The sequence below is a fragment of the Teleopsis dalmanni genome, chromosome 2, assembly GCF_002237135.1.
Source record: "Teleopsis dalmanni isolate 2A chromosome 2, ASM223713v2, whole genome shotgun sequence".
In the NCBI taxonomy this organism is placed as follows: domain Eukaryota; kingdom Metazoa; phylum Arthropoda; class Insecta; order Diptera; family Diopsidae; genus Teleopsis; species Teleopsis dalmanni.
The window spans coordinates 63557379-63585287 of NC_051847.1; the positions used below are offsets into that span (position 1 = coordinate 63557379).

At 27.0% G+C, this 27909-nt stretch overlaps 1 protein-coding gene across 1 annotated transcript in view; it reads right to left on the reverse strand.

Annotated features, from left to right (window-relative positions):
- Window positions 1-25550, reverse strand: part of LOC119679283 (terminal nucleotidyltransferase 5C) — a 291602-nt gene extending 266052 nt beyond the window's left edge. The window contains exon 1 of the mRNA XM_038091547.1: window positions 24204-25550. Within this exon, the coding sequence (XP_037947475.1) occupies window positions 24204-25412 (1209 nt within the window). The 5' untranslated portion in view covers window positions 25413-25550. The remainder of the gene's footprint in view (window positions 1-24203) is intronic.
- Between the last annotated feature and the right edge of the window lie 2359 nt (window positions 25551-27909).

Here is a 27909-nt window from a genome sequence, read left to right on the forward strand (position 1 = left end):
CTTTTACTCTCTATTAACTGCGAGGTTTCTTCAAAACCCCTCTTTACGCCTTGACTAGATTATTGTTTATCACTTCATCAGACTAAGCAATAATTGACCTTACATCTGTTTGAAAATAATTTATTAAATTATTAATTTTAATTAATAATTATAATAATTATAGGTTATAGTTATAATCTATAAAACTATAGTTAATAAACAAAAAACAAAAACAGGATCTCTCTAAACTAACGGTAGTAATGGCAGGCTTCTAGAATAATGGAGAATGACAATCTTCAACAAATTTACTGTGACAGCTACTAACAAGTAGATTCAAAAGAAACTTATTACTCTTTTTACGTCTACATAGTCTGCTATTTAGAAGCATTAGAAACACTAATATAGGTATGCCGCTATTTAATAATCTTAAGAAATTTATTGTTCTTTATATCAACGAGTCTCAAAGGTTTTAAACCACACAGACTGAATTTCACTGTTGTTTATACAAGCCAGACATCTAGACAATCCGTTGGTTGCAAGGATGTGACAATGAGGATGTGAGAATAAGTATTAATCACGGTTTTGCTTCACATCAGAGCAAATCATTATCCTCACAACATCACAACATGTTGCTCTTACATAGAGCAAAACAGTGATTGCTACTCAAAACCGAGACTGCTGATCCAAAACACCCGAAACCCTGCATTAAAGCTTTACTCTAAATTCATAAAAAAGACACAATGAAACTTAAAGTTGCGGTGATATAACGCTAACATAATAATAAAAACGAGATTTATTTTCTATATTGCGAAAATTTGCACTGGAAGGCTATTACTTTATTCATAACGAGTTATTTACCCCCACTTGAGAGTTGTGTCCTTGCATAAATATTAAATAACCCGTAAAAAATATTCGTTGGATAATTTGCTACGGTTTTCAATATAATTTGTCAAGCAGAAAATGCATCGATAAACTTATTAAGACATTCGGTACTAAAACCCTATCGTATGCAATTGTGAAACGCTGATATAGCAAATTTACTAGCAGACTTTCGTCAACTAGCAGAAAACACTGATACTGATAATGCAAGATCGTCATGAAGCATACAGCGTGATGGAGACATTTAACAAGTAACATCCACTACTATGATCATTATCTCGTGCAAAATGTTTGTTGTCATTGGTTCCAAAAGTTAAATAATATACACGTGTCGATTGATACAAAAAGTAATGCAATAGGTGCATATCAGATTTTAATAGATGACGAATCATCGATCTATATGTATGAGCCTTAACTTAAACAACACCCAACTGTATGGGTGTTTACTCACAACCAAATTGTAAACGCTTGAAGCGCTACGAAATCAATTATCGCCTGTTTTCTAGAACGAAAAATCTGATAGTACATACATCCATATCGACCTAAACAAGTACTTTTTTGAGTAATCAATGACACATGGAATAAATCTCTATGAATCGACTTCTGCACATCGAATTCAAAATGCGAATATAATAACTTTGATCGATAAAATTAGCTATTAATGTTTGCGAAAATCATGTTTTGGAGATGTAACAAGTCTAAGTCCAAATATCTAAGACATTAGTCTAATTCAGCAACTAAGGTCCTGTCAATATTTCATGTTTTAATTTGATAGTTTAAGTTATAATTTGCATTAAAAAAAATCAATTAATATATTTATTAATATATATATAAAATTTAATTTTTGCTTAATAATTTTTTTTCTTAAATTTAAATATTAAGAGAATATACATTAAATCGCATATTCGAAAAGACCCTTGATACTTGGTGAGCATCAACAGCATATTTTTGTTTGCTAATGCGATGAAATCATGGAATAATGAAATCATACTAATTCTTATCACTTTGCACCGCCTAATTTTATTTTATTTTTATTGTTTTAATTTTTATTTAATCACCTTTTTTTTCTAATATCAAAATGTGCTAAAATTAAGTTATATTTTTATAGGTAGCAAGAACTGCTTTTTATGTATTTCATTAAAATAATAAGCAAAATGCATATTTCAATATTTAAAAATTTTAGAACATAATAAATTTTTAATTAGAATACAAAATACAAATAAACTTGAAATACAAATAAACTCAAAAACACCAAAGGTTTTCACTTTTGACTTTTTATTATTCATGGAGATACAGAACATCCTCATCGAATAGATTTGAAATAAATAAAATTACCTTTTATATACACAATATTTATTTTTGCAAAGCATAAATTATGCATTATGCACACAAAATTTTGAAATAAATAATAATAAAATATATAGAACTGCAGCTGTTTATATTTCATATCAAAAATGTATTTTGTAATGTGATAAGTTTGTATGGAATTTTTTTCAGTTCCCAATTTAAACTCTGGACTAGCTTTCTTAATGTTCTTACAATATTGAACACAAGCTATTCATCTTTATAGTAGTTAGTCTTAAAGAAAAATATTTATTAAAATAAATAAAAATAAATAATAAATAATGAACACCAAGAACACAGTCATCAATCTTTTGTGACGGACTTTCTATTTAGGTTAGGTTAGGTTAGGTTATACCGGCGATCTCAAGTTATCCACTTTGGCCTACAGAGCAATTGTTTCTTCTATTTGATACTTAATATGAAATTGTTTAATAATAAACTTATAAATATAAAAACATTTTTCTTCCCATATAACTTTGAGCTTACTTAAAGTCTATACTTTCACATACAAATACACAAGCCATACAATCACAATAACAACAGACCATATATTCGTAATTGTAGCAAGAAGTTGATCAGGAGAGAATTAGAAATGATCTACCAAATCAAAACAATAATAAGATTAAAAAGTGTTGAGCAAAATAGGGATTTTATAATTACTTATATATATCCACAAAATATACGGCCGCAGATCAAGATGAATAACTTAATCCGCACCATAGTTGTTTTAGCACCGAATGAGTTTTTGCAGACTTAACGATGTTCCTTCACTCTATCCTGTTTGTTGCCATTTGCTTCCAGCTTTCGTATGTCCTCCACCACACAATCAAACCATCTTTGCTTTGATCTTCCTTGATTTGTTAATTGATTTCTGAACGGTTATTTATTCTAAATGCATAAAGAAGAACTTTAAGCTCTCATTCCCTCATTACTTAAATGTATGTATATTTAGATATCTAATATACATCTAACCATCTACAAATACATCTTTAACATCAATTAAATAAATAATATATGTATACTTCTAACTACTACATGTTGTTGTAGATTGAACGACGATGAAATGATAACATTTCAAAATGTTAGTGGCCATTTATTGTGTATGGCATTATCTGTGGTTTAAAATTGCTCAAATCTTTTCTACAGTTTTCAGATACCAATACAATTTAATTTATTAAATGAGGATATCTTAATTCACATGTAATATTTGACATGATTACTAATCAACTCTAAAGAAATGCAAAATATATTCTTCTAAAATCATCACTGATGTCTTTTGGAATTCAAAATCTTGTATACGTGTGTACCAGAGTTGTTGATTCATCACCTTGGCTCTATTTTACCTGTGGATAGTTTTAAGTCACACTAAGAATAACTGAATACGGGGGCCCTTATGAAATGATAGATCTAATGTCTTTATATCTGTCTGTGTTTATCAGGTTTCGCTATGTTTTTCGGTTGTTGAGTGTTGGGTTATTGTGACTGTCAATTATGTTGAACAGTTTCAGTGCACGATCTTTAATGTATTTTTCGACTGAATGGACTTTCAGTTTATAATCTTATTACAGACTCTCAGTAATACTCAAAATGTCTACACTTAGTATTTCTATGGAATAAAAAATCTAATTTCTCAAAATATGTATGGATATATAATATTCATAAATTATTTGGATTTTCATTTAGTTTCACGTTTCCATTTAGTTTAGTGCCATTTAGTTCTAATGCCCTCTCCATCGACACTTATCAATCAAGTGGGTTTGAGTGGATGTAGACTCACATTAAATTTTTTAAATATATTATTGATTTTATATATTATATATTAGTTTTAAATTTTATTTTATTTATTTTTTTTAATTTTTTGTTTATTTTTTAGATTATATACACACTTATATTATTCATTCATTTAAAATTTTGTTTTCTTTAATTAAAGAGCACAGCAATTAAATTATCATTTTTATTTTGATATTCACTATTTATCATTTGAAAAAAATAACAGCATACTCTTAGGCTGATGAAATTTATTGATGTATAATATTAATAACTATTTTCAGGCAAATATTTTCATAATATTTTAAATTAATTTTTGAAGTTGGTCTCACGTTGCAGACATTAATTCATTCAGAGACCATAAAATTTAATTCATTAAAAGTTATGTGTTTAAAAATAGCTTTATTTATAATGTTGATTCATGCTCTCTTTTTATATTCAAACAAAAAAATATATATTTGCTTTTTTACCGGATGTGAGCCTTTTATTTTTATCATTTATCAAAAAAATAAATGAGAAAAAAACTAGAAATTAAAAAAAAAGTGCTGGTAGTTTTTAATGATATATCATTAGAAAAGTTGTTAGAAAAAAATTTGATAGATAAAAATTATTAACAAAATAAAATATATTGAAAAACATTTGTAAAAACACAAAAATGACAAATGTTTTAATGGAACATAATTAGAAGGTTAACTACATATAGTAAACAAGTGGACTATGCAGGAGTTGCCAAGATGAAGAGTAGGTAGAATCTATCAACCACTTCCTGTATCTCTGTTCAGGACTGCAGACAAGGCGACTTTAATATCTTGAGGATCACTTTTTCACTGGCTTGGAAGATATAACGAAAGCAAATTTATCGAAACTCCTCAACTTCATCTGGAAAACCAAATGGTTTTGAGGGCATCACAACGGGCAATATTTGCCTCCGACTGGTAGTGCTGACAACTGTCAGCACGCACCTTCTGAACCTAACCTAACTACCCATAGTAGCATAATATGTTAGAATTAATGGTCGCACGCAGTACTCTCTACTTCAAATTGGAGCCTTCCTTATAAGTCTCCCGCATTTATCCATTTAAATGTTCACTGAATTGAAAGAGATTTTAACCATATAAAAATATTTATTTTAAAATTTATCTAACTTCCAGATACAATCACAAATAAAATTATTAGACAAAGAAATGATCAACCGACAAAACAGATTAAAATTTTTCAATTTATAAGAGATCTATCTATACCTATTTTTTACTTTTTTCTCTATTGTTTTCTTTTTTAATTTGTACTTGAAAAATACTACGTACTCTAAATTAATACTATTTAGCGGAGTATTATCAAATTTGTAGATTCTTTTTATTTATTGCACGTTTTATATCTTTTTTTTCTTTTTTAAGTCTTCTAATAAATAACAACACAAGAAATACCACAATGGTGGCATCTTCGATAAAGGACGCATTTAATGATAGCAGCTACGGTATTGTGTATTGTACGGGAATCAATAGATAAGACCACACTTGAGAATCAAAATTTTTTATTGCGTCGAAAATATTTTGCAACTTGAACACATGCCAATAAAAAAAGCCAAAATAAAAAACAAAAACTAAAGAAATAAAAAAGTAATCAAAATAAAAACAAAATATATTTAGCAACAAGGTACGTTAATGAAACTCTGCTGATAATAGCAGGTATTTTTTATTTTGATTTTTCTGTTTTCTTTTGTTGATGTTATTAACCAAAAAATATAAAATATATATACATATATATGTTAAATTAAATATTAAACAAACTAATATTTTAATAACAATCAAATAGTTCCAGAAACAAAGTAGGAACATGTTGCATATAACCTAGAGATTAAATATTTACCTAACCTTGGCATTCTTTTTAAAACAGATATTGACGGCAATTATTATATATAAATTTGTAAAAAAAGAAGCTTAAACTAGTTCTATATAAAAATACATATAAGTATAAAAAAAATATGTATAATATAATATTTTATATTTTTCAAAATAAGAAAAGACCGTTTCAATAATGTTTTTTCAAAAATAACAATAAAAATCTGAATAAATCAAAATCATTTCATCAAGTAGAGACACAAAACAGACACACGTTTATGCTTAAAATGTGTCAATTTTTGAAAACCTGAACAATCTAGTTACCATAAACAAAAAAGAAAAATAACTATTTACTATATAGGAGACATATATATTACAGGGTTAGGCAGATATACACAGGTATATCTGTCAAACTGATATAGTCAACTACGTGAAATTTATATAAATAACAGCTGTTTATATTGTTTACAAGCCACCACAAGCATTTGCGTCTAAGTTTTATAGAACAGAAGTTACTCGCAATGGAACTCAAACGTAATAGTGTGTTTGCGTTATATTTGGATGGAAAATCGCAACCAGCTATTATTCGTGAGCTTAAACACCTCAAACTGAATAAAAAATTTGTGTGTCATACCATAAATTTTTATAATAGTACAGGTGGAATGGCTAAACGCTATGGTGCTGGACGAAACAAAGCAGCAACATCACCTGCAATGGTTCGAAAAGTGAAGGTTCAACTTAAACAAAATTTACCTCAAAATGGTAATCAAATGGCCAGCGAAACAACCGACGCATATTCCAAAATGAGATCAAAGTAAAGCCTTACAAGTTCCAGTAGGCACAAGATCCTGCAGTAAAGTAACAAAAAGTTAGACTCAAAAGAGCAAAGGAGTTGTGACGTTTGCACGAACATGGCGAATTTCCAAACATTGTGTTCTCTGATGAGAAAAATTTCCCCATTAAGTAGTTCATAAACTCTTAAAATTATTGTGTATATTTAACTGAATGCATTGCCGAAAATTTGAGACTACAAATCACCTGGCCACCCGAAGTAATTTTCAAGTAATGGTATGTGCAGCTGTGACCGCTAATGGACACTCTCCAATCGTTTTCATCGAGCCTGGTGTCAAAGTTAATGCGACTTGGAAAAAGTTTGGAAATTGCTTTAGAGCCGTGGGTATGCAAACATTTCAGTCGTAAGCCATGTACATTCCAACAAGACTTGGCATCGTCTCATATAGCTTGTGTAAACCAACAATTGTTAAAAAATCATGCTTCACACTTTATTGCATCTATATAATGACTTTGGAATTCATCAGATGCAAATCCAATGGACTATTTCATATGGGACATTTTGGAGGGCAAGAAGAGGACTAAAAAATATGCCAATACTCTCCACAAAATATATGAAATAAATTTTATTTTAGAATGCACTATATTCTATATATGTTGACAGATTTTTACAATATTGTATTGTTTAAACTATGTTAGTGTGTTATATTCTAATTAATCATATCTTATTCTATTCATTTATTATGACAACAGTTTAGAAATTAATACAATGTTTATAGAATTAATGATTAAAGTTGTACCATAGTAAAAGACTACTACAGATATGTATCAAAATAAATAAATATTTAATTTTGGGAAAGTGCAAAAACTCTATTGTAGAAAACTTTAATAAGCACTTATTTTAAGTTAATCTACATAATTTAATTAAGATTATCTATTGTAGAAATAAAAATTGTATTAAATTAAACAATTTTCTTTCATATACCGCTTCTAAATGGAGAGAACAATCCATTTGTGTGGTCAATTTTTATAAAAGCTATTTTATTATCATAATTTAGAACAACTAACTCTTTTTGAAGGGACTCCCTTCTTAAGCTAACAAAAGTCTGTTGACGATAAGTGTCCGCTTAAGATAGTTTTACTGTATCTATATATATATAATCTATATAATCTATATAATCTATATAATCTGTGTATATAATCTATGTATATAAGCTGTTTATATAATCTGCATATATAATCTGTATATGTAAAAACTCTAAGCTATAGCTGTATTTATTTTTTTTCTAACTTTGAAATTGTTGATAAGGTTGGTGTCCTACACAACTTTTTTATGAATATAAAGAAATCGAACTTAGGCTGTTTTTGTTTTATTTTTCGTCAGTTTTATGTACAATTAACTGTCACTTTGACCCTTTTTTATTTTAAGGTATACATTTGAATTAAATTTAATACTGTCTGCATGCGTGACTGAAGAGGTTAACCCTATAATTGCTATGAATTAAATTTAGTAGAAATAGCACTTGCAGTATTTACTAAGTGTAGAAATTTATTATAATTAAATAATATAATAAATAATGAATTAGGAAATAAATGAATAAATAAAAATAAAAACTATAACAAGAATTAAAGCATTACCAGATATTTAATATTTATAACTAAGAGAAGTTAACTTCTTCATTAGAAATGGAAACATTGGAAACAAAAGACTTTGATAAGTAAAACTACTTAGAAGTAAAGTAATCAAGTGTCGTGTGCAACGCAACAATAAGTTAACATTTAGTAGACTATACTGTACTTTTATTATTACCTTTTATCTGAAATTTATTTTTTCAAAGATAAGAATAATTTCTAAAATGTTTTGAATTCAAAATTTAATACTATAAAGGTCACATAAAATTAGTTTGTGCAATTAGCAAGCTATGAATATTTGGATTAAGATACAAAGCAAAGGTTATAAACCGAAAAATATTTCTAAAATAACTTTATTCCGATACAACAACTAAAAGATTATAATACACATTTTATTAAAGTATTGAGAAGTTATTTAATATATATTACCAATAGAAGTTATATATATTTCATCACATAATGTATGTATATAGCTTAATAAAAGATAATTTATCTAACTATTATCTACAAAATTATCTCTTTTATTATTGAAACTGTTACTCTATTCTACAGTTGAATATGTCACATAATACTTTTTCTGATTAAAGTATTGAGAAGTTATTAATATATTTCATCACATAATGTATGTATATAGCTTAATAAAAGATAATTTATCTAACTATTATCTACAAAATTATCTCTTTTATTATTGAAACTGTTACTCTATTCTACAGTTGAATATGTCACATAATACTTTTTGTGATTAAAGTATTGAGAAGTTATTATATATATTGCATCACATAATGTGTGTATATAGCTTATTAAAAGATAATTTATCTCACTATTATCAACAAAATTATCTCATTCATTATTGAAACTGTTACTCTATTCTACAGTTGAATATGTCACATAAAGTTAGTTTGTAATATTTGGATTAAGATACAAAGAGAGATTATAAATCGAAAACTATTTTTAAAATAATTTTTTTCCGGTACAACATTAAAAAATTATAATACACATTACATTAAAGTATTGAGAAGTTATTTAATAGATATTGCCAATAAGGGTTATATATATTTCATCACATAATGTATGTATATAGCTTATTAAAAGATAATTTGTCTAACTATTATCTACAAAATTATCTCATTCATTGTTGAAACAGTTACTCTATTCTACAGTTGAATATGTCACATAAAGTTAGTTTGTGATTAAAGTATTGAGAAGTTATTATATATATTTCATCACATAATGTGTGTATATAGCTTATTAAAAGATAATTTATTTCACTATTATCTACAAAATTATCTCATTCATTGTTGAAACTGTTACTCTATTCTACAGTTGAATATGTCACATAAAGTTAGTTTGTGATATTTGGATTAAGATACAAAGAGAGATTATAAATCGAAAAGTATTTTTAAAATAACTTTTTTCCGATACAACATTAAAAAATTATAATAGACATTACATTAAAGTATTAAGAAGTTATTATATATATTTCATCATATAATATATGTACCTATATAGCTTATTAAGAGATAATTTATCTCACTATTATCTACAAAATTATCTCTTTCATTGTTGAAAATGTTACTCTGTTCTACAGTTGAATATGTTACTCGTATAATATATTGTACTCAATTTCAATAACAAATTATAATAGTTCATTTATTATTATATATTTAAATTTTAATCTTACAAACAATTGTGTAAAATAAAGTTTTATATAAAATTGTATGCAGTACAGTAACGAAATGATAAGTTCTTTGGGTAAACAATTTTAAGTATAGGAATTCAGGTGCTAAGCTCTTTATCGCTCTGTATTCTAGATAATAAGTAACTGATTTAGCGGATGTTGCTAATGTTATAATAAATTTTTTATTTCTATTTCTGTCAATGAATTAATGCAAACTTATAAACAACTCTTCAGCTGTAATTTATCAAAGGAAATGAACTAAAATTAAAAATGTTGACTCGCTCTTCTCATTCTTATCAGTTATTATTATTGCGATTATCTAATACGAAGTTCTAGTACATTTTATCTCAAAAATTTTATATTACTTTTAGTTTAGCTTTTATTTTTTTGTTTACATTTCTGTTATTTTTATTTCTATTACTTATTTTTATTGTTTTATTTTTTTTAATAATTTTTCTATTTTTTTATTCAACTTAAAATTTACGATTTCTTGCTTTATTTACTTACTTTTTTAGTATTCTGATTGTAATGACATGTGCAAATTAAAAATTTTGTAAATTTTTTCCTTTACATCTGATATCTATTTCACGTGTTTCTGTCAACTGCAAAAAGCAATATCAATGGTAATTATATTTCAAAACTCGAAAGATACACTTGATTTAATGTACGTAAAATGCTTTTATTTTTGCTTGTAAAATGTGACTCATTTTTAATTGTTGATATTAAAAACGTTATTTGTTTTTACATGGAATATACGTATGAATATTTTACTTTTATTTTTTGAAACGTTCAGAGTTATTCTTATATTTTTTTTATTTTTACTTAGGGGGTTTACTCTTTATCTCATTATTGTTTTTAATTTAGACGCCAACGGCTTAACATGAAGTATTTCATCTTAAAGACTTTATAAGGCTTTCTATATTATATATATTTGTAAGAACGACAATTTCATGAATAATTAAATCAAATTAAATGTTCTAAAATATTTTTAAAAATACATATATTATTTAATTTAGTTTGATTAAACACTGTATGTATTTAAAAAAAACTATTCGAAACTTGTATGAAAGTTAAAAATGCGTGTATTACGTTACTTTCTAAAGTACTAGATGGATTGATAATAACCTGTCTTCACAACAGGTGACAACGCAGAAGAAAATCAATTATATTTTCTATATCTAGCAAGTTCGACTTCATCGACTTCATCAGATGTTTGGTTGACTTTCTACAAATAATTGAAATAGTGGATCTTGGTGATTTTTTATAAAGTGAAAGTAATTAAATATCGTTCAGTAATAAAATTCCTCCATTTGAAAGTAATCAACAATGATGCATCACATTGGAAATGGATTCCAATATCAATATTGGAAAGCTGAATTTAAATGTGGTCGTACAAGTGTTTTTGATGAAGAGCTTCCAGATCGTCCGAAAAAAATCAAAACCGAAAAAAAATATTAAAAAATACACGATATTATGTTCGATGATCCAGAAATGAAATTGCATAAGATGGCAGATAGAGAAGATAACAAACATATCATATGAACATAAATTGAATATATTACATGAATATTTGTGTATGAAAAGGCTTTTGGCAAGATGGGTTCCGCGACGGCTCTTCGTCATTCAAAACATTCCTTGGAAATGATGTTTGTGTACAATTTAGCTGACTCTGCGCGTCAAGTACTGAAAATTGATGAAGATGAAATATGGATCCATTACGTTACATCTGAGGGGAAAACAACAAGCAAGAGAAAGGGCAGAGCCCTTTTCGACTAATAAAGTTTTGGCTTCCGTATTTTGGAATTCAAGTGGAATAATTTTCATAGACGATTTGTAAAAAAAAACAATATCAGACTATTGCAAATTATTGGATCGATTGCTTGAGGAATTCAAGAAAAAACGACCACATTTGTCGTAGAAAAAAATTTTATTTTTGCAGGATAAAGCACCCGCTCACAGTGACTATTACCTGTTTCCAAACTTGAAAAGATGGCTCCAGAGAACGAGATTTGCATCAAATGATGAAGTGGAATGGGAAATTGAGGTACATTTTAGAGGACTTATTAAATCGTATTATTTAAAAGGTATTTAAATATTAATAGATCGTTGGACTCGGTGTATCGAACTAAAGGTGGACTATATTGAAGCATAAAATATAATTTTCTAAAACAAATGCGTTTTGATTACTTGATAACTTTGTAACACAAATTTTGCAAAATATTTTGCAAAATACTAAAATAAAATTTCAACTATATAATCCAAAATAATCCATTTTACATACTTTTAACAAAAATACCGCCTACACTTATTCTATAAAAAACTAATAACTAATATTTACATATATTCTAGTCTAGTAATTAATTTAATTAAAAATTTTTATTAGTTTCAAGATATTATAATATTAATTACTGTATTCCTAATGTTTTATAAATTATTGATAAAATGTATTCATATAAAATGTAAAAATGCATTATTTTAATAATAAAACTAAAGTATACCTATTTGTATTACCATTTTAATTAAAATATTAAATTGTGTTGCTTTTTATAAAATAAAAAAACGATTAACATAAATTTAAAAAAAATTATTGTAATTATACGAAAAGTTTTTCACTGTAGTATAAAGAGGCATATTAGGAGTGCAGACGATATTCTGTAAGATTTCTTGAGAATTTGACCAAAAATTTGTTAACGGTGTTAGCATTGTGTGATGGTGCGCTATTGTGGTGCAAAATCCACAGATTTCCTTCAAATAAATATGGTTTTTTTCGGCAAATTTACTCTTCAGAACGCTACATAACGCTCAGATAATATTCCTGATTTATAGTCTCACCTTTTGACAACAATTTCGAGTACACAACATCCCTTTAATCTACAAAAACTGTCAAAATAATCGTTTTAGCTTACTTAAAAGCGCAATTCCATTGTACCACTTGTATGCACCTGTTTTTGAGAAAATCGATTCAACGTAAGCCGAATTCAAAATTTCTCCGAATGGATGCATATACAAAGTATATAATTGTTCCACACAATAAAAAATATAAAATCAATTTAGTCCACTGTTAGCAAAGATTTCCAGTTACAGAATTGCACATAATATAAGCTACTATAAGGACTTATATACCTCAGATTTTCTACAGAAATCTTGACAAACAAAATGCATTTAGTATCTCTAAATTTAATATAAAGATTATTAAATAAGAATAATTCACATTCGATTCATCTGAGAATTGAAAAAAATACCTTTATTTATGTATATTTGTTTAAGTCTTACATATATGGTATAGGTAAAATTATTAATAAAAAGATGTACTTTTTTATTTAACATTATTGTTTAAAGAAATAAATAATATTCCCTAAAAATAGATAACTATTAAATAAAATAACTTGTACGTGTATAAAAGATTTCAATATATATGAAACTACGGCAAAGTTTAAAGTGGTTTTTTCCATATATTATTTTTATAGATTTTTTTTTGCTATTGAATAATGCAACAACTTTAAATTAGTGATTCAAACTAATTCTGTCTGCTTTAAAATTCAAATAGAACAAATATGAAAAAAAAATATTTTGTTTAATTAATTGAAAACCCAAGATTTTCTAGGAAACCCAAGATAAATTACATTTATAGTTACAACAAAATAAAAATAAATAAAAATTATATGACGCCGTTTAAATAAATTTTATGAAGTCATTTTAATAAAACTTATGCAAACACAAAAACGAAAAAAGATTATTAAATATATAATCCAAAAGAAAAAAAAAATAATATAAAATAAATCTAGCTCAACGAAAAAAAAAAATATATAAAACGTAACACTGAACTACAATGATAATCGAAGGCCCGAATCAAAACTGATATTTACAATGAAATTGTTTGCTAATTCTTATCTTTATGATATTTGAATAGTGCTATTAAACACCTATATTTAATATTTGCTAAATTACTGGTTTTTTATATCAATTAATTAACTACTTATTTAAAATTTAAAATGCTTATAAAGAAGTTTACTGCAGAATATTTGAAACATATCAATGTTTATGCAAGGCGTGGATTCGAATCCCACTAATGTGTAGAAAAAACCAGACTTTAAAAAATACTTGATAACTCTGTCAGGAATAAAACTTTAAGGGTCCCATAAAATCATTTTATTTGCACAAACAGCTTTCCGCAAATGCTGTCATTCAACCGCCTTCTAATGACCGTCCAATAATAACTAAAATAAGAAATATCCTCAGAGATGCCTCTAGAAAATTAAGAATTCTGTGTATAACCGGGCATGCTGGAATCGTTGGAAGCCAACGTGAAGACGAATTAGTTAAAAAATGCTCATAAGGCTCCAATCTAAGTTTCCAAATATAACCAAAAACGACGTCGTTATAATTATATGAGAACAAGAACTGAAGCCTTGTATCAGCGAATGGTAAATTAATCCAACAGGCAAAAAAGTCACATATACAGATGGGTCAAATACCATACATTACAATCTCTTAACTGACTGCGCTTCAAGGAAAACTTAAGTGATATATGCGCATCTTATGCAATGAATTTCAGAAAGAACCAATATTTTTTACAACTCTGTCTCCATCGATCACTAGTTGCCAAATACATTGGCATAAGAAATTTTGACTTTATAAATGAAAATCTCTCTAATGGAAATCGTAGTAAATCTATCTACTGACAAGATGCTAATTATGTAACAATTTTAAGGGTTAGCAAGGAAAGTCTGGATAGATGACGATCACAAGTCATCTAGTCTAGAATGAAGAAAACTTGTACCAATTAGATGCTTCTTTTACAATGGATCCAACATAATACTACAAAAGACATGCAATATGACTTAGTCTACCCGCTAACGACTTCTGTCAGGGTGACTCTGCGGAAGAGAAGGGAACTGTATTCAAAATGTTTGGGCGGCTTGCAACACAGAAACGTCCTTTACAATAAGCGTCATACTTAAGTCTATGAAACTTATCAAGTTGGTTCCCTTCTACTTGAATGAAGGATTCGCGCCATTTCAAAAGGTTGTCATCCGTGCGCTTGGTGTTTGAAACGTTCACCCTTTAGCTGGCCCTTTAGGTCGAGCGTTTAAACGGTGTCTCATCCGTGGTATTACAACGGGTCATTACTTTTGCTTAAGTAAACTTTGTTGCGCAAAGCTACTTCTTCTGTCATCATCATCTCCCAGTGGAGCCTGGAACAAAGCTGCTACTTCAACCTAATCTAACGTTATTGTTTATTGAAATACAATAATTTTTGGTATCGTTATAATTCATACTTTATTAAAGAAAAAAATAATAATTTTAATGTAATTTACAATCACAAATTAAAAGTAATTTTTTATTATGTCTTTGCTCAGATCTGGAGATCTCTGTGATTTATTTTTTATTTTAACCCAAAGACAGAAATAAATACTCTGCTTAAATAACATCATAATTTATATAAGTAAATATATAAGTAAATGGTGTTTTAGTCTCATTATTTCATATAATCTTTATTATTAATTTAATGAAAAAAAAGTAATTTAGCTCATAGAAATTACATTGCTGATATCGTGTGTTTATCATTATTTACGGTTTGATATACATAATTCTTTATACATACACCATATGATAATTTAGGGTTAAATTATGAGTATAATTTTTATGATAATATCTCTAAACAATCAAATAGTCGACACAACATCATTTCTCATTACTGTTAGAACAATAAAAACTTGAAAAATTTATAAATAAATAATTATAACAAGTAGAAAATAAGAATTTCAATAAGTCTTCCACAAAATTGAAAAAATTAAAAAAATTGAAAAGCAAGTTCCAGTTAAGTAGTTAATGGAGGAAACAGACACCATTGATTGATGATAACCAATTTATATGGAATTCTTATAAAAAGCTAGTCATAATGTTATGGTTAGTGTGCTAATAGAATAACCTGCGGCAAAATTTAGTGTAAATAAAACTATTTTTCTAACAAAAACAAAAAAAAAACAGGCTTGAAGTTAAAAGAACCGTTCAGAGAGACTTATAACATGTTTTTTAAACATAATAGATATTTAAGAGAGATGCATTGTCTCTTCGGAGTATAACTGTATTGTGAGAATAGTAAAGGCTTTATTGATAATAACAATAATAATTTATTTACTCAAACAACATAACACTAAAACTAGCGTTATTGTTAAGTAAATAATATAATTTATTAACAATTTGAAGCGCTACCCAAACGATATACAAAAATATTGATAGTAAAGTTTTAAATAAATATTTTTTATTGCTAAGACTTAAGATTTTAATTGCTACATTAATTTTAATACAAAATTTAATGTAAAAATACGCTTTGATTATTATGAGAATTTCCAGTAGCTAAAGAGAGTATAATATATATTTTCTTTTTTTTTTTGAATTTCCAAATAGATTAATAATGAATTACATTTTCAAAAATATGGAGTAAAAATTTGAAAGATGTAACTAAATATATATATAAAAATAATAAATCTTTGTTTAGTCTAATAATAATAAATAACTGACAGAAAGGTAATAAGTCTAAAGACATCCATATACAAACGATGAACAACATTTTTTTTTAACAATCGGTCATTACAAAGTTGAATATGTGAAATGCATAATCGTAATTAAACACATTAAATAACAAATTAAGTACACATATTTGTTATTGTAAATTTAATGCATTTAACATCATGTAAGCTGTTACAGAGTTCTTTCTGTGCTGACAGTTTTAATAAAAAATGAGAAGACTCAACGATATGTAGGCATCTATATGCAATCTGGTCACGTTCTGATAAAAGAAAATTCAAAATTAACATTGAGATACCCGGTAGAGATATTGGTCTTTTGGCAGGTTTACTGTGGAAAAGACGATGTGAGGAAAGACGAAAGCAGCTGTGGGAAAGACGATGTGAATTCCTCTCATCTATTATGTTTTTGTCTAGCTCATGCATGGAGGCAACTCAACACTTTACAAGCTCCCTTTCTGGAGGATCTTGATCAATTACAAGACCTGACCAAAGGTTCTAGGTGGTTTTAAACCCTGAGTATTTTCATACATATACGGTAACATGATGGGCTAATAGACTTGAGTAGATCCACCAGGGTTCGGCAGTATAACCTAACCTAACCTAATACAATTAATATTTTAACAGGATATTGATTATATTTAAAACAGGGTTACATTTAAAACCTATTTAAAAACCACAGATCCATCTAGTTATATTTTATTTAAACAACATTAAGGTATAATACGTAAATAAACATTCCCGAGCTAAAATTACCAATTCAAAGAAAGCATTTTGAGACAATTGTGGTTATAAAAAAATTCTTAAAAGTTAAAAACCTTACTCAAAGCAGCCTATGAAACATATGTTAATAATTGAGCTGGCATAATTCTATTACATATGCTTACTTCGAAGGCCCCGAAAGAAGAATCTGATTGATTGATTATTTTCTGTATGATTTATTTAAGAATTTCGTTACTTTATAGACTGAATATTTAGATATCAAGACTAGGGTACTGTCCTTCCTGATACCTTGAAGTTAGAATACACTTAAGCCAAATGGCTAATTGAAACATTAATAAAGGCAATCTCTAGAAATTAGACTCTACTTAAACCAAATGGACTATTGTACAATACAAGTAAGAGTTATAATTATTTAAAAAAAATTTAATTATTGAAATAATAAGATGTATGATATGTTTTTATATATATAGAGTTTGGAAACATAAAACTCAAAGATGTTCTTACATATATACATTTTAAGTGCAAATAATACATTTAAAACTTCAACATTTTTTTGAGAACTGAGAACCATAAGAACCTTCAATTTTCAAAATTGATTTACATAACTTGAATTTTATAATAATTATAGCTACATTTCTAGATACGAGTATATTAAATTAAATATTTATCTAGTATTGTATATACATAAAAGAGTATATTTTCAAATATATTTCAAATAAAATAAAAAAATTCTATTTATACAAATAACTGAATATCTTTTTTTATTTTTTTTGATGCTGAAAAATTCAACTTGTTATTTAATTTATTTAATTTTTTTCTTCCCAATATTTTTGGTATAAATGCTTTTAATCTTGCAGCCACCATAGAACCAGTTTCAACTTTTGATTTTATCAAATCTCGTGGCTAAACTAGATATTTATTGACCAAAAAAGAACGTTTTTACAGAAACAACAAACATTTCATTTTATTTTATTGTTAATTAAACCACTTTCAGTTTTCAGTAGAATATATTATAAAATTCTGAATTCTGAATAAATTGCTGCAAATATTTATGTTAGAGAAACGACAAGAGATTTTAAGTAAATATACGAATTTTAAACCAGTGCATTAATTAAATTTTACGAATTAACTTTTTTATACTGAAGTCATTAAAAAAAGTTAAATATAACACTTGAGTAAAGTAAATATATAAAAGGGAAAAAAATTTGCAACTTTCCAAAAATACCCTAATTTTAAAATACATATATTCGTATGTATTCATATAGACTGAACTATCTATTTAAGTTTCTATCTAAGTTAAAAATTTAATATATAAAAAACCGTTTATAAGCGGATTTTCTTTTTTATATATTTAGTTTTTTTATTTTTAATTTTTTTTAATATTTATTTTTAATTTTTTACTTATTTTTTAAAAATTATTTTTTTTTTTAATTTTTGAATCCCATTTGGTTTTTTTTTTTAATTTTTGATTCCCATTTGGTTTTTTTTTTTTAAGTTTTCCTTAGGTTCTATTTAAAATTCATGTGATATTACAAATATTAAAATTCTATATATGCGGAACCTTGATTTTTTAACGAAAAGTTGTTCCTCTTCATAACCCTGTCAAATAATAGTAAAGAAATGTGATCGCGTTTATTGTTGTACGGAAATAGGTAACTTGGTTCAGACGCCACGCGATAAGTGAAAAATTCTATAGTGAAATAGGTAATAGTTAGTTAATTTTATTCAATATAATTCAAAATCTTACAAATTTCTTAAAACATAGTGTATAAGAAGGCTATGAGTTTTCTATAGTAAAATATGTTAGGAAGATAATACAGCATTAACATATAGATGAAATCGATAGGAAAAATATAATATATCTAGATTTCTTTAAATAATATCTGTATATAATTAAATTCTAACTTCGGTATTAGTCGTATAAGAGAGTTCGAACAGTATAATGTCCTGCTGGTACAGCGAAAAACAAGACCAATGAATTGCTTAAGTTCTATAAGTGATTATTGGAGTTTTTAGCATACGTGCATTTCGACGTGAGTATTCTAATGACCCTCTCACTTCACCATTTTAAAGTATTCTATTTGTTTAGCCAGTTCAGTAAATGCTAGAGAGATACCAAAGAGATATAAATATAATTATAAGCACTCGTGTCTCTGTAGCCCATTTAAATAATTACGCCAAATATTTTCCGATGTAATTCATTATTTTTTCATTATGAATTCAATATTTTGTGATAAATAATCACTAAAAATATATACAAATATTTCTACCAAATATTTCATTATGATGAAAAATTTTAATGGAGAAATGTATAGGTGGAACTATAACCTGAAATAAGACAGAAATGAATGGGAACAGAACATACCTCCATTCGCTGGAGACTACCATCTGTGGTACACGGATGGCTCCAAAACGATGGAAGGAGTGGGGGCGGGAGTATATGGAGTAAGACCTAAAGAGGAAATATTTGCGAGTATGAGTAAAGAAAATTCAGTTTTTCAGGCTGAAGTACACGCAATTGAATTATGTCTCAGGGTATATAAAGGTAAGCCCATCACAGGAAAAAACATATATATCTTTTCTGACAGTAAATCGGCACTCCTGGCACTACTAGCACAACACATATTATGTCACTGTGATAGTCTTGCAAGACTCAGACTTCGCTACTTATCCATTGCCTATCCGCTTATAACGGAATTAGGCAACATCTCTCCAAAGGACATACTGGCATTCTTAACTGTTACTCGTCTATGGAACTGAAGTGGGTATGTCACAATAATCCTCGAGGATGCAGTGACGCGGTGACTACTTCCCAATCCTTCTTTTGAAAAAAAAAAAAAAAATAACCTGAAATACATTGGCATGATCTAGTAAATTAAAAGACTGCATCATGTAACTTTGACAGTTTCAAATCGTCAATTCAACGTATTTAACTGAAAAGTTAAAACAAAAGACTAAGGAAACTATGCCTTACTATACCATAGATGGGATTGCATCAAGTAATGTTCCCATATACGAAGTGAGTGAAAAACCTTTTACAACTAAGCTTGCTACTTACTATCTTTATATTATTATCATTAAACACTTATTGAATAATGATTAAGTGCGCTTAAAGTACACAATTCGTAAAATCACGGGAAATTCCATTAACTCTGAATAATTTATTACTTAAAAAATAACAAATAACATTTTTCATTCAATCAAGAACTGCATATTGCATACTATATATCGTGCAACCGATAATTTATGAATTAAGTTTTAATTTAAGCATTTATCAAATATTTAATATTAATATTTACTAACTACATTAAAGGCAATTTATCTACTAACGATTTTCGCGTTTAAAAGTAATTTATTCTAAGCAACTACTATTAAGAATGAAACGATTGTTAGTGAGAGATTTTATTTTAATTAGAATTTGAATAACAATTTTAATAATTAATTAACTGCACATTTTTTTAGTTAAGCAACGAGTTTCAGTATTTCAAAGTAAATTGATGGTCTCCAAATTTTTTTTATATTTATTAGTTTCACTATATACATAAATGCAAATTTGCATATTCATATAACGTGTTTATTCCGGTAAAAATAAATTTTCAATAGAGCAATAAAAATCAAAAATTATTATACCAGTTTTCTCAAATACGTGATGTACTTATCTTGGTAACAATAGTAGATACCAGCTCTTAATATTTTCAGTTATGAATTAGCAAGTATTAACTGCTAAAAACAATGATATTTACCGGTAAAGCTAAGTTTATATCAATTTTTAAATATTTCGAGAAATTAACATACATAAATAATACATTAAAAATTGAAAGAACTACAGTTAAAAACTTTATATTTTTATTGGTTTTGTGTCACTAATTGAAATCCAAATTCTCATAAAATTTTAAAGATTGGTTAAAGTAACACGAATAACTCTCGAAGAATTTCCACATACGTACCATGGAAATTCGCGCTAATAATATACTGGTAATAAGTTATTAGTAATAACTTTTAGTACATCATTGGGAGAGGAAAATATCAAAAAACAAGCATCTAGAAAACAGCAACGGACCTAAAGCTGGTATACACGAGATTTACCACAGGTTTTTTCTTAAACTAAGCTTTGTCTGTTTATTAAACACTTTAAGATTCGCTTGATATTCAGATGTCTGAGTTGGTGAATCAGCATCTTTACTCTATTTTATCTGTGGACAGTTTTAAGTCACACTAAATACGGGGCTTTACGGTGCTTTATAATATGATGGATCTGATGTCTTTGTATCTGCCTGTGTTTATCAAATTTCGCTGTATTTTTAGGATACTGAGTGTTGGATTATTATGACTGTCAATTGTATTGAACAGTTTCAGAGCACGATCTTTAATTTATTTTTCAACTGAATCCACTCTCAGATCTCTGTGGATATCGGCTCCTCTTACATACCATGGGGCGTTAACCAGTTTTCTTAAGGCAATATTTTGCCCTCTGTGAAGAATTTTTAAAGTTGAGCTTGGCGCTTGGCGCAACGCTATACTGCCATAGAGTAGTCCTGGTTTAATAATTTGCTTAAATGTGCTAACTCTATTCTTTATGTTGAGCTTTTTGCTGCTGATGAGCGGGTGAAGGGAGTGTAATATTCGGGCAGCTTGAGCTCGTTGGACTTGAAATGTGCTTTCCAGGAGTGCTTGATATCGTAAGCAAAAACAACTATATATATTATATATATATATATATATATATATATATATACATATATTTTAAATTTTGAAATAACAACAGTAACATATATCATAAATTAAAATCCTGTCAATCTACATATCTTATACTATTTACAACAAACACTACTCAAAAAACCTCGCGTCCCAAGCATCAAAGAAATCAAGAAACAGCAATGCAAATGCAAAAACTATGTACAATAAAAAAAGAAACATGCAACAAGAACGATGTTATCATGTGTAATACAGAAGTTAATTGATTTTGAAAAAATTCAATTAAATGTATAGTGGAAAATACTAATTTCAACTAAAATAAAATAAAAAAAACTAAAATAAAATATTTGTGTAATACTTCTATCAAGAAGAAATTGAATTAATTTATTTATGAATATATATTTATTGTCTTAATAACTGTAATAAATGTTTAAAATATTATTTATTATTATTTTCTGATATTAAATGCCATAATGCTTTAGGAGACACCTATTTTGGTCAATAAACAGAAACAAAACAAAAAAAATCATTCAATCAAAAATAATTTATTGTTTAAAACATTTACACAACTTTAATTATAAAATTAAAAAATATACACTCATGTCAAAAATAAAATAAAATCAACAATTTCCATGAAAAATAATTAATAAAATAATAAAAAAATTTATGTATGTAATAAATACATTTTACTCAGTGGATAGTTAGAATCCATAAAATATTTATAGTGTACATCTTTCTATTCGTTGAACATGTTTCATATGAAGATAATATTTGCTAAGTACATACTATAAGATTTATTATCTTTAATAATATACGTAAATTCAATATTTTATAAAACATGGTAATACAGTGGTACTGCGAATGTTGATAGATCAAGACTAAAAAATTCCAAATAATCGATTTCTCCTTAAAATAAAAACAAAGTATCTTAAATATATCTATTTAAATAAAATTACGATTTATAAGTACTAGCCACAACGATGTTATTATAAAATCAAAGATTAACAATCCGAGCTTACTCAAAATCAATTCCTCTTCTCTTTACTATACTTAAATATTTAAATTTATAGGTTTGCTTATATTTCAAGACTAGCCAAACCGAAAGAAAATTTAATATATTCCCTCGTTCGGATAATGGAAGTAAGAACGGATGTTCCCAGTAAAAACCAAAGTTGCAAACTCATTGAAATAAGATAAAAAATTAAAATATCATATTAAGGGTTATATAGGTAAAATAGTAAAAATTATATTGATTTTTACAGTATTGTAAGACTTGATTAGTAATTGAATTATATATACATAAAATATTGATGTCTAAAGAAATTATGTTCCTGATGGCGTAATGCGTAATGTTTCTATTGTAATCATTTTTTAATAATGGTTAACTAACAAAGTTATTAAAATAGAAAGTACCCCATATATCCATAGTAAATACGGATAAGTAGTTTTTAATACATATAATGAGATTATTATTACCATTTTATATTTGATTAATATATTCCTTGGTCACCAGTGTTTTTACATATTTTTTTTTGTTTTCTGTTGATTAGATACGATAAGATATTTTACGACATAATTCGGAATGCTTTCTCAAACACTCTAGAAGTGTTTTTGAATTGCACTGCAAAATATATATGAGTCATATATGACGTATGAATCATTGATGACTCATAAACAGCAATAGTATTAAAATAGTTAGTGTACACAAACAAATAAATTCCATGTTCAACATGAGCATTACTAGACACCCATTTTATTTATGCGAAAAATAAGATCGAAAAAATTTGAAAAATTCAAGGACTAAATACTAAATTGTAATTTAAGACAAATCTAATACTTAATCTACCGTAGCTGTTTGCATGTCTTTGCATATTTCTTTACCGCACTGTATAGTATAAACAATATACATTGCCGTAAATCAATGTGCACACGATTTAAGAGACCATCTCTACATTTCTTTATTTACCAGTGATATATGCTAATACTTGAGCCAATATGGAAGCTAAAGAGAATACGATTATCACGGCTGAATAAGCAGTTAGTATGTTTCATTGCTTAAAAGTATGGCTCAGAAAGAAAAATGATACTCAACCCATAATTATCTCTACATCAAAGTCGGCTAAGATATGTATAGACCAATCTCGACGTAGTTAATATTTCTCTCTTTGGGTTTCTGGTCATAATGCGCTTCAAAGTAGCTTTAAGTCAACATCGATTATGACAACTGTTGACTTAAAGCAAATGGGTCGTTATACATTATTTATGGAATGGGTTAGCAGCCTTGAATATAGGCCAACTGTTACAATACATATAACTTATATTTAGCTAATGTATAAAATCACTTACCTGCATTATGGGATACGAAATTCTGCCCTTTCCGCATCGTTCGACAATAATCAATTTATCTGAGTCGACGATGACAGCTGCTACATTTGATGATGAAAGCACAGGTTTTGCGGGCGGTAATATTGGTACGAAATCTCTATTACGTTCAGCAAAAGTACGATCATATGAACTACTATAGGATCGATGATATTCTTTACGACCTTGACCATTTCTCTGTTGATTATCTGTTGACTTATTGTTATTATTATTGCGACCTCCACCAAGATATGACTTTGACTTTCTATATTGTTTGGCATTGTTATGATTATTAACACCACCACTACTACTGACAATCAATATGGGTTCATACTGCTTATAGGGCAAGGCCGAAGTGGGTTTTAAACATTTTGCACACGTTGGTGCAGCTGTTAAAATATCGTCAGGGGATTTTTTTAATTCTGTTGTTTCGTTTGGTGTCGTCTCTGCTTCATTAGAATCTGTTGTTTCTTGAGTACTAACTGCAACAATTTTATCATTTTTATCAATAATTATATTTTTATCGTTATCATTATCATTATTTTTATTTGAATTAACTACATTTTGTGCAATTTCTGGAATTGATGAGTTGTCATTGTTTGATTTGATATAATTATTGTCAGTTTTAATGTTGTTGTTGTTATTATTATTATTAATATAATTATTATTGTTGTTGTTTGTGTTTCTACTTTGATTATTATTATTTACATTACTATTGGTAAAAGCTTTGGAGATCACACGGATGGTTTTATTTTGTTTATCATTCTTATTTTTTTCACATTGTATTTGCATATTCTTATTTGTCATTCGTATATTTGCATCCGATTTTATGTTATGTTGTTGGTGTAATTGTTGTTGGTATTGTGTTTTCTTACTGTTATTGCTGCCAATATTCTGTTTCTTCTGTGTTTTGTTAGTGTTATTATTACGATTTTTTTGTACTACACTAGCCGTATCATTATTTTTGTTATTGCTTTTTCCATTGTTACTTTTATTTACGTTATTCGCTTTTTGACTACTATTTTGGACAATTACATTATTATTGTTGATCTTGTTGCTTACGTTTTTTAATTCTTTTAGCACATTTGTTTGTTGTAGCTGGTGCTGTTCTTGTGTTTGCTGTTGTTGTGTTAATAATTTTTGCGCAGCAACATTTTGTTGCTGTCTCTGTTTATTTAGTTTATTATTAACCATTTTGTTAAATGCCTTCTGTTTGTTGTTGCTGTTGTTATATTTGTATTTACTTTTTTCTGTTGGAACGTTTTTCTAACCGGCAAAAAAAATTTTTTTACAACTTTTTTTTCAGTTATATTTCGATCACGAAATATTTGCAATTTTAATTTTGAAATATTTATTTAAAATATTTATATAAAATATTTATTTAAAATATTTATTTTTTATATTTTTTTTGATAAATAATTTTTTTTAATATTTTCTTTTAATATATTATGTTATTAATGTATAGCAAAAAGCAAAATTTATTTTTTTTTATTAAATATTATTATTGTAATATTTAATTATTTTTTACACACATTTTGTTTACGAAATATATAATAATACTTAAATAAATATTGTTTTTTTTTCGTTGGTTAATGTTCTACCGTTAAATTAATTTCATATATATTTGCCGTTATGGCGAAATTTAGTTGCTGCTGTGAAAGATACAGTAAAATTAATAACAATATTATATATTTTTTTAAGTTAGTGGTCTCTCTTCAACTCTGGTGCTCTTTAAATTTATGACTATAATAATGTTTTCGTATTTGCTTTCATATATATCTCTCTCTCTCTCTTTTGCTGATCACTCGATTAAGCTTTATCATAGTTGATTGTTCGTCAAATGTTGTTTGTTTTGCGTTTTTAGAAAATACTATATGCAAACGCGCATTTAATGTATAATAACGTGAACCCCTTACGCTGCCATAACGCGCACATAAACCTACACCATCCCGCTAAATTTCTTTCACCCACTTTTCTCCCAACACTGATTACTATTAAAATACGTAAGATGATGTAATATCTACATACATAGCAAAAACAAAAATAAAGAATATAAAAACAATTTTAATACATATTAAGAATTGATTCTTTTTTTTTTTTTAAATAAATTTGTAAGGTTATGCAAATTCTTTAAAGGTGCAAATCAATACAAAGCATGGTACTCGCGTGTTTTGTTTTTGTAATCATTTTCTTTTTGGACATTACGCTATACAGGCATATGAACACATATCGATGCATATATGTAAAAAAAATGTGTTATTTAATTGCTCTTATTTTAATTGCATACATACATTATATATATAAACAAACAATGTGACCATACACATGTATGTATATATATTGGAAACACACGCAAAATAAATTTATTTAGGCAGTGATTTATTTTTATTTATTTACGACGCATATTTTAAGCAAAGTTAAGCATACTTTTTTTTTGTTTAGAAAATATGCTATATAGAACTATTAAATATTTTAAAAATGAAACTAAAAAATTAAATTAAACAAAAACCGGTAAACATTTTTGTTTGCGATACCACCAACAACACGAATTTTTATAGAAGTTCTCATTCTGCATAAGAAAATGTGACAATGCACAAGCGATAAAAGTTACATTTACAGCGCACTTTTACACTTATATTTTTATTACATTTGCTATGCAAATAAAAAAAAAAGAATTTTTAACACGGTTAAAAATAAATTAAAGTGTTTATTATTAAAGAAACTTTACGTACAACAATGCATGCTTTCAACAAATTAACAAAATAAGAGTACGTAACATTTATTTTGCGCTTCTTTCAATCAGATACTTCATTCGATCACTGCAGTTATCTCAAATATAAGTTATAAATACAATAACAAATTCTATAAATTTCAGGGTTGTTAAACTCTAATTTTTGTTTAAACAAACACACCCTTACCTCTATCAATTATGTGATCCTAACTCAATTGGAAATAAAAGCATACCAGAATTTGTAAACAAGCCATCTTTACTATTTATTGGAATGAGATTGGAAAAATTAAAGCTTTGTGCCAGTTGGAGTAAATTGAGGTAGTCAGTTGAAATTTCCTAGAGGTGTTTTGCATTGCACCTATGTAAATATTTATTTATTCATTTATTGCACTTATTTATTATTTTTGGTTAAAACTTTTCAAATTTATTTGTTTATTTATTAAGCATCTTACAAAATTTTCACAGTGGTAATACCTAATTTACCTAATTTTTATCTAATTCACCCTACTCGAAATTCTGGTAAATACCAACATTCGCTGCCATGCCGACATAATTTACTATTTCCCTCAATTTACCATCAATTCACTGGAACTTGCACACGGCCTAGATATATTTTTTGGTGTTTGTCGTAAAGTAGATAACTATTTGAAACTGAAAATCGTATACAAGAAGGGTACCATTTTCAATAGTACAGGCAATTTAGTATGACAAGGAAAAACCTACAAGAATTTTTCAAAAAACCTTTAATATAAAAACAACTTTTCAATCAATAGCTGTAGTCGCATAAAAACTTTCATTTAATAAAATAACTAACAATTTATTATCGTACTTAAATGTGTTCGGAAAAAATGGTTCAAAAGTCTAAAAATTATTAAAATTTATTTAACTAAAAAATAATTTTCTTAATCGATTTCATTTTATATATATTATTTTTGTGTTTTACATATAAATATTATATCT